This window comes from Aotus nancymaae, unplaced genomic scaffold, assembly GCF_030222135.1.
Source record: "Aotus nancymaae isolate 86718 unplaced genomic scaffold, 86718_ANA_hifiasm-v0.15.2.pri h1tg000003l, whole genome shotgun sequence".
NCBI lineage: Eukaryota > Metazoa > Chordata > Mammalia > Primates > Aotidae > Aotus > Aotus nancymaae.
This window is the reverse complement of record NW_026988414.1, coordinates 8,332,139-8,347,072: the sequence shown is the minus strand read 5'-3', so window position 1 is coordinate 8,347,072 and position 14,934 is coordinate 8,332,139. Positions and strand designations below refer to the sequence as shown.

Below are 14,934 nucleotides of genomic sequence, written 5' to 3'. Positions count from 1 at the left end.
TTTATTAATTTATTATAAATGTCTGCACAGGCTACATACCAGGCCTGTTCTGAAAGCTATGCAAATATTAACTCATTTTAATTTTACTTCAAAAGAGGTAACTGGTGACTGGAAAAAGACATGAAAACAAGTCCACCTGTTTTAGTGAACAGGTGGGGACTGAATCCTAATGGAAGACTGAGGCAAGAATGAGGCGAGAAGAATTAGTAAATAGGTAACTCTTGAGGAATTCTGTTCTGAAAGGAAGACTAGAAATGCAATAAAGGGGATATGGATCAAGAAAGTTTTGTTTTGAAGTCTGGGAGCTACTATAGCACGTTGGCATGCTCATAAGAAAATAATCATGGATGCAGGAGAGCAGAGCTGCTTGTTTACTGTGGGAGCAATTTCCTTGACGGAAACCACAGTGTCACCTTTCCTGTTGGCATTCCGAGGCCATCTATCTAAAACTGCAATCCCTGCTACTCACCACTCCCCATCTGGTCTCTTCGGCTTTATTTTACTCCTTAGTACTTAACATTTCCTACAGTTCAAGATATTTAACTCCTCTGGCTTACTGACAGCCTACGATACTAGAATGCAAGCTTCATGAGGACAGGATTGTTGCCTGTTTTGTTCACTGCTATATCCCCAGTGCCTATGGCAATGTCATGATAAATATTTGCAGAATGAAGTAAGTTGGACAAGCAGAGTGACTGGCCCCAGAGAGGACAGACGGTTCATCTGCAAAAGGAAGGCAGAATCCAGAAGTACAGGCCTCAGGAGGCTGAGCAATGTGGTGTGGGTTCCTGACACTCTCTCCTGAGGGCTTCCATTAGATGGGTATAGATTTCTAGGTTAGAAATCATTTTCCCTTAGAAGGTCAAGACACTGCTTCACTGTCTTCTGGTTTCCAGAACTGCCACTGCCAAATCTCAGGCAATGCTGATTCTTAATCTTTGTACAAGAACTACTTTATCTCTATCCCTGATATTCTAAAATTTCATGATAAAGGAGCTTTGCATCTTTATAGACCTCTAAAATTTTTTGAAATATATTAAGTATGTATGTCATATAAACAACTTAAAAAAAAAAAAGTTAAGAACCCCAAACCTGCCACCTGGCTCGGGAGTCAGCAAACTACAGTGAAAAGGCCACGCCTGGCCTGCTGCCTGTTTTTGGCAATAAAGCTTTGTTGGCACACAAACCACACCCATTAGTTTACCTCTGGTCAACGACAAGGTTGGAGCCCAGCAGTGGCAACAAAGACCATATAACCCACAAAGGCGTACTTATTATTTGACCTTTTATAGCAAAATGTGTTGGTTCCTCCCCTGGCTTAAGACAAAAAGCAAAATTTTTGATGTCCCTGGTACGACTCTTCCCAACCAGTCTTTCCTCCCTGTGAGGAAATCATTACCTAAATTTTGTGTTATTTCTTTTTACCTTTGTAGTTTGTATGTATTCCTAAACAAAAAACCATTTAGTCTTTCTAACTTGAACTCTGTATTAATAAAATCGTACTGTACAGTATGTCCTTGTGTGACCCAGTTCTTCACTCAGCTTCTAGATCAGAGGCATAATCATGTTGATAGTGCAGTTCATTTTCATTGATCCAATCGATATTCCATTGCGTTACTACACCAGTCTATCAGTTGTTGATAGTCATGAGAACTACTTCCAGGATTTACATAAAACAAACAAAAAGCTACTGTGAACATTTTTGTACATGTATCCCACCATACGTGACCAAGGGGTATGTGTATATATACAAAATGTCACCTAGGAGTAGAATTGCTGAGCGACGGGCATATGTAAATAGTTTTGTAGCACATACCCTTCAAACAATAGTAAATAACATTCTCTAATACATTTTCAATATGACACCTGGCTTTGTCAACCACCAATTTTTTTGCAAACCTAGTGTTTCAATCACTTTAGGTGTTGTTTGCTTTTTAGAGACAAGGTCTCACTCTGTTCTCCAGGCTGGAGTGAAGTGGTATGATCATAATTTACTGCAAAGCCATGATCCTGGGCTCAAGTGATCTTCCTGCCTCAGCATCCCAAGTAGCTAGGACTACAGGCATGTGCTACCATGCTAATTTTTCATTTTCTTTGTAGAGACAGGGGTCTCACTATATTGCGCAGGCAGGTCTTAAACTCCTGGCCTTAAGTGATCCTCCCACCTTGGCCTCCCAAAATGTTGGGATTACAGGTATAAGTCACTGTGCCCAGCCATAATCACTGTAGTTTTAATGTGCTTTTCTATGATTACTAATGTGGTTGAGTATCTTTCCATATAGTTCTTGGCCATCTGTATTTCTTCTGTGAAATGCTCATTCATGCCTTTTGCCAATTTTTCCCTTGAGAGGCTTGTCTTCTTTTTAATTGTTGTAGTTCTGTACTTATTTCTGATATTTTTATATTTATTAATTTTCTAAGTTTTTTTATACGGCAAATCTCAGCTTGTGACTTTTCAGTCTCTGAAAAGTATCTTTTAATGAATGGAAGTTCACAATTTTAATATTTTCTTTTATACAATGTGTATTATGGATCATCTTTAAATAAGCCCTTCTCTATTCCAAAAATCATTGAGGATGATTCTACTTTGTCTTCTAAATGTTTTTAAATTTTGCCTTTCACATATAAGTTCTTGATCCATTTGGAATTTAGTTTTGTGTGTGTACAAAAGAAACTGTCTTCCTTTTCTTTCCCATGTGGGCAGCCAATTATTGAAAAGTCTATTGATTCCCCCACAGATTCTACAATGCCACCTTTTATAATATAAAGAACCCATATACTGTTTTTGGGCTCTCTATTCTGTTCCAATAGCCTATATGTGTATCCTCATCCCACTACTGGCATCTTAATTACGACAGCTTTATAGAAAGTTTTGACAGCTGGTAAAGCAAGCTTTCACAACCCATTCTTTTTTGTTAAGTATGTTGTGGCTCTTTCTCTAGCTTTTCCATATTAGTTTTAGAATCGGCTTGTCAGGTACTATGTAAAACCCTATTGGGGTTTTGAATAGAATTGTGTACAATTTATACAACATTTTGAAATGAAATAACATCTTTACAATATTTTCTTATTCATGAACATGGTAGTGCTTTCTGTCCCCTCTACTCAGGTACATAAAAGTTTTCCAGTTTAATATGTTAATATTAAAGTTATATTAATAGATTTTTTCTAGTATCATCTATCATTTGTTTCCTATTTGAAGATTTTTACCCCTACTTTAATGAGTGACATTGGCTGCTAATTTTTCTTTCTTGTGCTGTCTTTGTGTTGAATGTCAAGGTTATACAAGTGTCACAGGAAAAGCTGGGTTTCATTCCCTCTTGTTCTAGACTCTTAAGGAGTTTGTCTAAGATTGAAATAATCTTTTCCTTGAGATGTTTGATAAAACACACTTGTAAAACCACCTGGGATGAGTGTTTATCTGGAAAAATATGTAAAGATATTGATTCAATTTCTGTAAGTTAAATAACCTATTCAATTTTTCTATTTCTTTTTGAGTCAACTTTGCTAAATTATTTTTTTCTATTTTGCCTTAGTTTTGAAATACTGGCATAAAGTTGCTAACGGTATTTTCTTACTATTTAAAAAATTTCTGCTGCATCTGTTCTTTGTGTTTGTAGATTTATTCCTTTATTTCATTTTAGTTTTGGGAGGAAGTAGAAATAACTTTGTGTGTTAAATCCATTACATTTACGAGAGAAAAATCACACAGAAGATTCATTCTTCCTTATCTATAAGACGGAGGTAATTACAGAACCACAGAATCCACTAAGGCTGTTGTAGTAAGAATTAAATGAATTAATATCTGCAAAGTACTTAAGATAGTGCTTGGCACATACTAAGGAATCAAAAATATCATAATTAAATGATAGGGAATTCAGTTCCACTGAGATGATGTCTTGTTCTTGTTGACTGAAGTTTAATAATCTAAAGCAATAGTAACTGGTTATGGATTAGATTCTTTCAAAGAGGTGACAATAGATCTGGTTGACAATACACTCATTCTGAAATTCAGTCTGGGTGTCTGTGCCCTGAAATTATGAACTGCACATATGGTGTAAAATAAAATGTAAAACAAAGCAAGAGGTCTAGCATAGGCTATTCTTAACACATAGTGGGCAATAAAAAAACTGAGTTCTTGATGAGCAATCAATAACCAAAGAAAAAATAAAATAATGAAGGTATAATAAAAACCATAAGGAAAACTCTAGTAGTCTCAGAGAGTTTTCATTATTAGGCAGCTTTTATTCACAGGTAAACACATAACTGATTTTATCCACAGGTCCTTCGTTAGGGAACTCTCTGCTTATAAGATTTTTCTACCCTATCTAACAGAGGGATACCTATTAGGCATTCTACTCCTAGTCAATTTCTGTATATAAGTTTTGTCTACAAACAAAAACAAAAACAGCAATAAACCCAGCAAACAGATATTGAATTATTTAGGGGAAAGTAAAGTGATGCCTGTGATTTACTTTGAAATGCATAAAAAATAAGATGGATCGCCTGTAATCCCAGGACTTTGGGAGGCCAAGGTGGGTGGATTACTTGAGGTCAGGAATTCGAGACCAGACTGGCCACCATGGCAAAAGTCCATCTCTACTAAAAATACATAAACTAGCTGGGTGTGGTGGTGCATGCGTGTAATCTCAACTACTTGCATGACTGAGGCATAAGAATCACTTGAACCTGGGAGGCAGATGTTGCAGTGAGCCGAGATAGTGCCACTGCACCCTAGCCTGGGTGACAGAATAAGACTCTGTCTCAAAAAAAAAAAAAAAAAAAAAAAAAAAAAAGATGGATCAATGGATGGTATGGAAGAAGAACAGTTGAATAAATACATGACAAAGATCTATACAATGTCACTAGTAGAATTTAAAAGGAAGTAGACCAGCATTCATTGTAAAATTATTTCAACTTTCTATAATGGCTTCAGAATTTTCATAAAAAAACATTGGGGAAAATGTAAATTCTTATACTTAGCAAGTGAAAAACTGAAATAAAAGGAATATAAAAAGATTTAAATTATACACACAGCAAAAGTTATATAGAAAGTTCATTATAATTTATAAGAAAAGCATCAAGACACCTATAAAATAAATGTGAAAGGATATTAACAAAATACAAATAAAAAATAAACCCATGGAAAATACTCAGTTGCCTCTAACCAAAGAGGTAATTTTAAAATTAAAGCAAACCTGAAATACCACTGCACATCTACTTTCTTAGCCGAATTAAAACATCTGAGAGCGCGCACGCGCGCGCGCACACACACACACACAATTTCCTGGCAAAGCTGCAGTGAAAATGGCATACTCATCTACAGCTGGCAGCCTTCACTGTAAACAAGTACCGCCTGTTTGGGAAGCAATTTGGCAGTCCCTAAGTCATAGTGCTTATCACGTCCTTTGACCTGGCATCCCACTCCTTAGAAGGTAACTGTAACAGTCAAAAGAAGCCAAAAGATGTTCATTGCAGTATTATCTACTAAAATGATTAAATAATAAACAACCTAAATCGCCATCAAGAGAAGAAAGATTGAGTAAATAATGACACATCCATATCACAAAATATGTAGATATTATTAAAAATATGATAATACTCGAAGCTCACGTAGAAAACTGCAAAATGTTCATAACACATAATCGAATGGAAAGCTATTTATAACTGACTGTGAGACTACAGGAATAAATGAAATGTGCACTGGCACTGTAAAAAACATGAACAATTAATGAAAATGACATGTTGCCAAATAAGGGGATTGTAGCTGACTCCTTTTTCTAAAATTTTCTTTCGTCTTGTTGAGTATCTTTCAATTAAAATTAAATCATTAAAAAGCCAGTCTTAAGACTGTCTACTCACAGTGCTGAGTTTGCTGCAAATGATGAGTATCCGGCGTTCGTAGAGCATACTGGCGTACAGATGCAACATGTTGTTGACATCCACAGCCACAAAATATTCTGTCAGATTTCTCTAGGAGAAAGAAGAAGGCACGGGTTGTGGCTTATTTTGTTTGTTCTTATTACAACAGTATCTAATAAGAGCATAAGAAACAGAAAATAATCAAAAAGTATACTCTCTTCTTCCCCCTGTCCTTTTCTTTCTGTCTGGGAAGCCAAATCCCCATCATGTATAAAATCATGAACCGTCAAGTTGGAAGAGCCCTTAGAGAGGAAGGAGCCTGAGCAATTACATCTTTGTGTGGTGATTACAGTTTACAACTGTGAGGTCGCATCCAGCACTGCATGTGCCTTAGGTCAGTTCATAAAGGTGAGCAGAACAGGAATTCTACTTACAAATGAAGAAACCAAGACTCAGAGAGATTCTCCAAGATGGAACAGTCTAATAAGCAATGAAGACAGGACTGATGCTCAAATCTTTGGGCCCCAGACCCTAGAACCTTCCCGACGTGCTGTGCCATACGCCTAAGCAAAAGAAAGTACCCAGGGACCAAAATGCTCCTGGCACTGAGCCCGTTTCTGTGCAGGAGATGCCACCCACGAAGGCCAGGCGAGCGCCTCTCCTGTCATCACTGCTGGTATCCCCTCCTTCACAGTTTACATTCGCTAAAATGGCTCAGCTGGAATTAAGGCAATTTCGAACATTTACAATTTCCAGGTATTTCACTCAAAAGGGGGAAAAAATAGAAGACAAACAGCAGCAAGTTGTGACAAAGCAGTGTTTTAACTAGCCTTCCCCCCACCCCCCACCCCCCGGCCGCCCCCCAAAGCCTGGGCTTCATTCTTTTAATTAATACTATAGATTGGTACTCTTCAGATTTCAGAAAAAAAATGGAGTGTGTTTCATTTATACAACGCTTTCTATACCCACCTGACTTAATAATATACATGAATATGCTAATTTCTTCAATGTTACAGGTTTTCAATGCCACACAATATAATCCTCTGAAAATGAAAGGGGTTGGGGAGGAAGGAACGCTATTGCCAGGGGTTGCAGTTCATAATGATTAAAGATCTGTAACCCTTAAATTGAAACAAACCAGGTGGATTTTGCATGCAAAGTAGCATAAAGTGCTTTTCAACAATATTATGGGCTGGGAGTAAAAATGGGTACTTATCTTATAATTTATTATTGTTTGACTGAAGTACCAGGTTAACTGTCAACCTTTATAAATACAGAGCAAGTGAATTAATAGCTCTATATACTAACTACCTATCAAGTGCCAGTCACTGTACCAGACACTGTGGATGTGTAACTGTGCGGTCTTCAAAAAAGTCCAGTAGGCATTATTCTTTCCAGTATAAAGAAGTCTGGGAGAGGTCAGTAACTGGTGAAGTCAGATCTGACTCCACAGCCTATAAGCTTTCCCTTATACCACATTGTCCCTCTTACGCACATCCACTGTGTGCAATGTTTACATTTATTACTAAACATTTCACTTAATCTTCAAACTACTCCTTGAAACAGGTATTATTATCCCTCTATAAAGATGAGAAAACAGTGGCACAGAGAAATTGTATAGTTTGGCAAAGGTCACGCAGTAAGTGGATGTGACATGATTCAGTCCTAAGAGGGTCTAAATCCGTGCTCTTTTCATAAAACACAAAACTGTAGGTAAAAATCATATTTGGAAAAGGAAACAGAACAAGATCAAGTATGCCTAAAGAAAGGGAAATGCTTCTGTTAAAAATGACTGTTACCCCATTCACGGAGTGATCCATATGTGGCAGGCAACAGGTGCTTTTTCTGTGTTCATTCCAGTTTTCCCAACAACCCTGAGACAGGCAGTATCATCTCCATTTTATAGATGAGAACAAAACCGAGGCTCGGGAAGTCTCAGTAGACTTCTAAAGGTCACCAAGCTAGGAAGGGCAGAGCCATGTTTCAAAACCAGATCTCCTCAATCCGAAACTCATACCCTAATCACCACACCAACTTGCCTCTTAACAAACTCAGGGAAAAACAAAACAGCAAACACGAAAGGCAGATGGAAGGGGTTGACCAGCGTATCTTGGTTCCTCCACTGGACGGAGGAATGCAGAGCTAATGATGTAAGGGTGGGGTTTGCTCTGAAGACGGTGACATGGCACAGCTTTCCTCACAAACAAAAATACGAGGCCCTTCACTGAGCATTTCAGTAAAAAGCTTAACTGCTGATGAATTACATGAATTTTTCTTTTAGGAGAGGATAGAAGTAAAAAGAAAATAGAAATGAGGAGCTTAAAGAAGGCCAGAAAGCCCATTAGCACTTTTGACAGATCCAAAGATAACTCTGAAGCCACCAAAACGTGGCCTCAAGAGTCTGCCAAGAAGCTTCACGCTGGGGAGAAATATGTTACACAGCTTGCCGTCCAAATAGGGAGACACAGCGTCAGAGACAAATCCTGCGCCTTATTTTGGTGGGAGAAAAAAAAATCACAAGGATACTTTTGCGGATGGGGAAGGGAACATTTCTGAAATAAAAACACCATTTGATTGAGGCATGTCCCACATCTCCAATCAGATTCTTAGTGACTCAGGTGCTCGTTCCAAAAACTCTACACAGGTATGTTAAAAATACGTAACATTTAGCCAAATTCTCTCTAAACTGTCATGTACTTTTTTTGGTATTTCTCATCCCATCTGTGCTGATTACCAAGATATTTGTGTCTAAACAGAAGCTGTCTTTCTTATCTGCTTCCTCCCCTGCCTCTTTCCTTCTGGGATGCCACCCGCCTGAGCGGGTGGGAGTGGGTGGGAGTGCCAACAGCCCTGGGAACCTCGCTTAGCCGTGGGAGCACCTGTGGGGCAAAGTGGGGCCCCGAGAGCAGCTGCAGGGAGCACTCACAGTTCCCATGAAGCCTCAGCTCAGAAGCAGGCCCCACGGAGTCAGGAACCTCCCTCCCCCAGCCACACCAATCCTCACTCTCTCAGGCCTGCCATGCCTTTTCATACCCACAGGCCTTTACTTCTGCTGTGTCCTCTGCCTTGAATGTTCTGCTCTTCCTTGAGGGCACCTGCTTACTTTTCAAGACCCAGCTCTGATGTCACCTCTTCCCAGGAGACTTCCCCAACTCATCATTTGTCAAGCTCCCCCGTATGCTTCCATTGTCCCCATCTTACAGTAACTCAGTTTTAAGTATGTTTTTGCCACGAGACTGAGGTCCTGTTGGGTGAAGCTACTTCTCCCATCATCTAGCAGTTTGGTAAGAGCAAGCTTGGTGCATGGAGGAAGCAATGGCTGAGGGCGCTGGTCCCTTGCTCAGGTGAGAGCAGTGCAGTGAGGAACACACCACCCAGAAGAGGAACCAGGTGGGACATTAGGAAGAATGTAGCACGTGACTCCAGAAAACCTGGCTCTGAGTAGGATGAAGCGACTGATAACTCAGTAATGGTGAAGAATCCACAGAAAAAGAACTGACACTGGAAACTGCACAGAGGCAGGTAAGTAGCTGCGGATGGTGGAGGGAGGGAGGGGGTGACTTTTCATGGTATCTGTGGCTGCATTTATTAAAAATGTGAATAAATTAGTGGTTTATCAGGTAACTGGGGTGAGGGCTGTACACAGAAGCAGGTGTTCATTTCATAGCCAGGTCAACCACATTTCTCCAATGGATAGATCAGAGGATAGGAGAAGGGAGGGCTTTCACGCTAGGCTGTCTTTGGTCAAGACTATAGCCAGAACATATTATGAGCCTCTGCTGATAAAAGATAAGCCACTCTCCTAGCACTTTGTTTCTGTGGACTAAGTCCTCAACCTCCCATTTCTGTCTCCTATAATCAGGCAATGAATACATACTTACTTATTTAATTCCTGCTATGTGCCTAGTACCCTCCTAGGAGCTAGGCTTGCAGAGATAAACTAACTGTGACCTCCATTTTCTTGCTTAGTCTGGGGTGGGAGGAACATCAGACTTAGAAATCTAGTATGCAATGTACTGTGGTGGAGGCTACACTCCAGGCACGGCTGAGAAGCCTCAACCCCCTTGGTGGATATGCAGGGGAAGGCTGGAGAAGGTGTGATGGAGAAGACAATTGGTCTGGGCCTCCAAATGGGTTCACTCAGTGGACAAGGAAAGAACCATATTCCAGGTAGAGGCAAAGACAGGGTGGGGAGAGGAGCCACAGGCAGGGAGGAGAGTTAGGGGCAGGGCAGGGCAAGGCGGGAGAGCAGTGGGCCAGGGAGCTAGGTTTCTGTCCTGTGGGAGCCTAGGCCTTGCCCCACAGGGGACAGGGCAGTGCTGAAGGATCCTGAAATGATCCTATTTGTGTTTCAGAAAGAGCTTCCTAGAGGCTCTGTGGAGGACAGGTAAGAGGGCAAACAGGAGGCAGGACAGTCAACTAAGAGGCTGCTGCCATATTCTGGGAAAGAAATGATTAAAATATACATTAAAAAACCAATTCAGACAAAAGCTTTGGGTGTGGATGTGACAGATACCTCTAAAGTAGAATCACAGGATTTGCCGAATTAGACTTGGGGAGGGAAGGAGGAAAAAATCTCAGATGACCCCTGGACTTTCAGATTACTATGCGCCATACTTATCTACTTGCCCAAATAGTTTTTTAAAGGGAGAGTCCGTTCATTTAATAAAGGATAAATCCTCCTTCTAAAGTCCAATAATTCCTGTCAAACATGGTGTCCCTGGCCACCTAGTCCTAGGCCTAGTGTCCTGGGCTGTAATGCTACCATGCCTGAGCCTAAGTGACCACTCTCTTCATTCTCTGCCAATTACTTCTCTGTGTGACTCACCTACTTGGAAAGGAAACCCTTGCTTTGAGGGCTAATTCCCAGTTTCTGTGCTTAAAAGGTCTCAGTTTTCTTAGTGCCAGTATGTTTTCAGGCTTGAGGATATTCCTTTCCCACTCATGGAGCTTAAGCGTTATTTCAGTTACACATATATTTATATCCTCAGAAGCAAGTGCCTCTCCACCTAGCACCTCTTCTGGCCATACTCTCTAGGGCTGGGTAGCACAGCTGCAAAGCTAACGACCACCAAGGTTGTAAAGGGCTCAAATATGAGCAAGGTCTCTGGACAGAGCAGCCTGCAAGTTGCATTTCAGAAGAGGTCTGCAACGCACAAGCTCCTTAGACTCTCTAGACTTCAACTTCTCATCTCTGCAAAGAAACGTTGATAAGCGTCAGGTCCAGCGCAAACCCCCTGTGGCTCTAAATCCAGACAAAGAGAAAGGGAATGGCACCTGGCAAAACCTCTGTTCTCCCAGGAGAAGCCTCATAATGGCTACTCTCTTCTAGCTGTCCCTGCTGGCTCCTGCACCAATCCAGGTGGCTGGGGACTTGAGGCTCACTGTGATCCCTGCCTGAGGTTACAAAGCAGGTGGGGGTGGTGGTGATGGGGGGAGTTGGAGTGGGGTGGGCATGGGAGGGGATACAGTGGGGCTTAGAGAGAAAGCGTCTTAGGTTCAATACCTTAGGGAAATGAGATAATCCTCAAACCAAAGAACTTACTCTAAGCTGGGTACTCCTTGGAGCCTTCGAAACAGATGCTAGTCCGCCCCACTGTCTGTCATTTTATTAGTCTTTGTGACTTTCCACTTCATACATGGTACACATGATAAAGACCTACTGTCTTGTGTCTGGAGGCAGCTTCGAAGGAAAGAGGCTTGGTTTTGTCAGTGGGTCTTGTTTACTGAAATAACTTCTATTTAAATTATTTTACCATAATATAAATTTTTAAAACCCTAAACTTTCTATTTCTTTTCTTTTCTTTTTTCTTTCTTTTTTTTTTTTTAAGGATTTAGGTAACCTTAGTTGTGAGGGATTCTTTAAAGGGAATTATAAATTTGGATTCTAAAACAATCTGCCTAAGAAAGAATCCCACAAATTCACATAATCAAATCAGAGAAGTGTATTATAGGAGGGAAAGCAGAGTTTACCCAGAGGTCAACTTCCATCCCTCCATGAGAATGGAAAAACCATTAGAATAAACAATTACCTGACAACGCTTAAGAGCAACAATGGAATTCTCTATAATCGCAGTTCTTGATAATAGGTCTTCTACTACCACTTCGACTTTGTTTATGTTTGAAAGTCATGATGAGTTCATAAATCTTTTCTGTATCATGGCGCATCTTTTGACAAAGTGGAGTCTGGGCAATGTTATATGCAACTGTCCATTCTAACTGCTTTCTTCGCATCATTAACTACTTGGTATGACACCAACTAGATAATTAAGACAGGTTGTTTAATATTCCAAATGAAGGTCTATATGATTATTCATTAATCAAAAGTAAACTTCAAAACCTGGACACTAAAAAAAAAAATCCCTTATACAGCTAGTTTACAATGTAATTATTACTATATAACTGTTCATGATCTGTGACTTTTTTTAAATGCAGGTCAACTGTTTAAAATTTATAAAAATTTATGCTCATTTAATTATTGCCTGCATAAAATTCACTCCTACATGTGTTATCTTGATAGACACAGAAAACCCTGATGAGCAATTATAGAGTGATAGTTTTTCAGTGAAAAGAAAGAAATTGTAGAAATAATGAGAATTAACTTCAATGGGGATCTGAAAGGGAAAAGAATTAATTTTTCACATTTGCTTTTCATTAATGTCTTGCAGACAAATTGGCCCAAAAGCCAACTGAAAGGAATTGTTTTTTTTTTCTTCTCCTAGGGGTGGCTACATGTTAATTCATTCAGTCAGTCATTCATTCAGTCAGTAAATATATACCGGGCATCTATTTTGTTCTGGGTACGGTGCTACAGTGAAAAAAAATACTGATCCCTGTCCTTAGAGAAGGAGAGAGAACATTTAGCCAAACATTCTTACAATTAATTATATAACTTACATGTATGATGACCAATTTCTTAGATGGATAGAGGGAGCCATGGAGCCAGGGCCCAGACCCAGCAGCATCTCAATGCTTGGATCCTACTGACTGAGGTGTGAATCCTGGTTTTAGCACTTTCTGATTCAGCAAGTTACCTCACATCTCTGGGCTTCATTTCCTCTCCAGAACAGGGAAATAGGAATAACAACCATATTTTAAGGCTGTCTGAAGATTTCATATCCACAATGGATGCTAAGTAAATACTAGCTCCTTCTCTTTTTTTCACACTAACACTTCCCTGAAGCTGTCTAGGAGAATGGGATTATCTGGTGATAGAACATTATGAAATTCCATATCCCAAAGCCTATTTATCCTTTTTGTTGCTTATGTTCCTTAGAGAAGATAATAAAAAAAATATTTACAAACCATCTGCTATATTACAGGCAGTGGAGCCCTGGGCTCCATTTGCTCCATCAGTTCCAAGCTTCAGACATTCTGGTGTCAAAAGGGCCTGCTAAGACATTTTTGAGGCTCCATGAAATAGATGCCCCATAAAAGGAAAAGCATTAATCTCCATCACTATGAATATGAGCAAAAACCTAGAAAAGATCTGCTCCAGGAGTAATGTTCTTCAGTGCTAAGCCACAACTCAGATCTCAAGGGAAGTTAAGACTAGAATTCTGGGAGAGCCAAGAAAAGGAGAAAAAGAAACACACCATTGAAAGCAGCATCTCTGGGCTGGGTGCAGCGACTCATGCCTGTAATCCCAGCACTTTGGGAGGCCAAGGCGGGAGGATCACGAGGTGATCCTCCTGGGCTGGCCAACATGGTGAAACCCCATCTCTTAAAAAAAAAAAAAAAAAAAAAAATACAAAAATTAGTCGGGCCTGGTGGTGCACACCTATAGTCCCAGTTGCTCAGGAGGCTGAAGCAGAAGAATCGCTTGAACCCAGGAGATGGAGGTTGCAGTGAGACGAGATCCTGCCACTGCACTCCAGACTGGGTGACAGAGCAAGACTCTGTCTCAAACAAACAAACAAGAAAGGGGCAGTATCTTCATCACACCAGACATTGTCCTTGGAACTCTGCATTTAATACTTCATTTGTTTCTCACATTTTCCTTTTATAGATAAGGACCTAGAGGCTCCAAGAGTACAAGTAAATTGCCCCAAGGTCCCAGGGTAATGAAGCCCAGAGTCTGGCTGTCTCTAAAATTCATATTCTTCTACCACACCAGATCATAAAGGATTAACAACCCCACAGTTCTTGCTTGTTTCAATTTGCAATGCAGCAATTTAGTAATTTTAAATTAATCCTTGAAAAATTATCAAGAGATTAATATGCAAATTTCAACATGGCTAAAGCTCAATAGTGATTCTACGTCAAAAACCACACAAATTGGTCCTACAAAAGTTCAGATTCTCCTTAGAGGAAAGGCTTTCCTGCTTCATTTCGTAATTTGCTATATTTAAAAAAAAAAAGTTTCTTTTCCTTTTTGTCCTCATGAATAGAACACGTCAATTCCAGGGAGGCAGTGGGGTACAATAGAAACAAAACCTTACAAACCTGTGTCGCTACATCGTGCTTAGGAGCAGACCTTTCACCTCAGCTCTGTCAGCTCTGGGCTCCCTGTCTAAAACGGGGCTCACGTCTACCCCTCTCGGAGTAGCTCTAAGGATTAAATGGAATCATGTACGTTAGGAGTCTGGCAGATTGGAATTACCATTCTGCTTAGAAACAAACAAGGCTAGCTTTTTACTAGTTTGCAAAGGAGGATTTAGGGACAATGGGTCATACGCACAAAATTGGTTCATTAGTGGCAAAACCAGCAGAAGAAATGTAAATTTTAAAAATAGTTGGGGCAGGAGAGGTAGCATACAGTGTAGACAGGCTTTGGGGTAAGGCTATGAGAAGAAGACTTGAAAAAAAAAAAACCTTCCTAATCTCAATTTTGGTTTTGAAAAATTACAAATGATCAGAATTTTTAGGTACCTTAAAATCAAGTTCCTAAGAAATTTTTCATTCTTAAAAGAAAAAAAAATTTTTTTTAATGTACCTAACCTAGGCAATCATTTTTATTATAACATTATTTATAATAGAAAATATAAATGTCTATTAGTAGGGAAAGCATAGTAAAAACAGTTAAATACAGTGGATTAAACATATATTTATCTTTTCTCTCTCCTGATACCA

The 14,934-nt window shown here is 39.8% G+C and overlaps 1 protein-coding gene across 7 annotated transcripts in view; it reads right to left on the bottom strand.

The window, feature by feature from the left end:
* Nucleotides 1–14,934, bottom strand: part of DENND1A (DENN domain containing 1A) — a 536,105-nt gene that overhangs the window by 255,050 nt on the left and 266,121 nt on the right. For all 7 annotated transcript variants that reach the window (XM_021674025.2, XM_021674026.2, XM_021674028.2 and 4 more), the window contains one exon: nucleotides 5,863–5,973. In XM_021674025.2, the coding sequence (XP_021529700.2) occupies nucleotides 5,863–5,973 (111 nt within the window). The remainder of the gene's footprint in view (nucleotides 1–5,862; nucleotides 5,974–14,934) is intronic.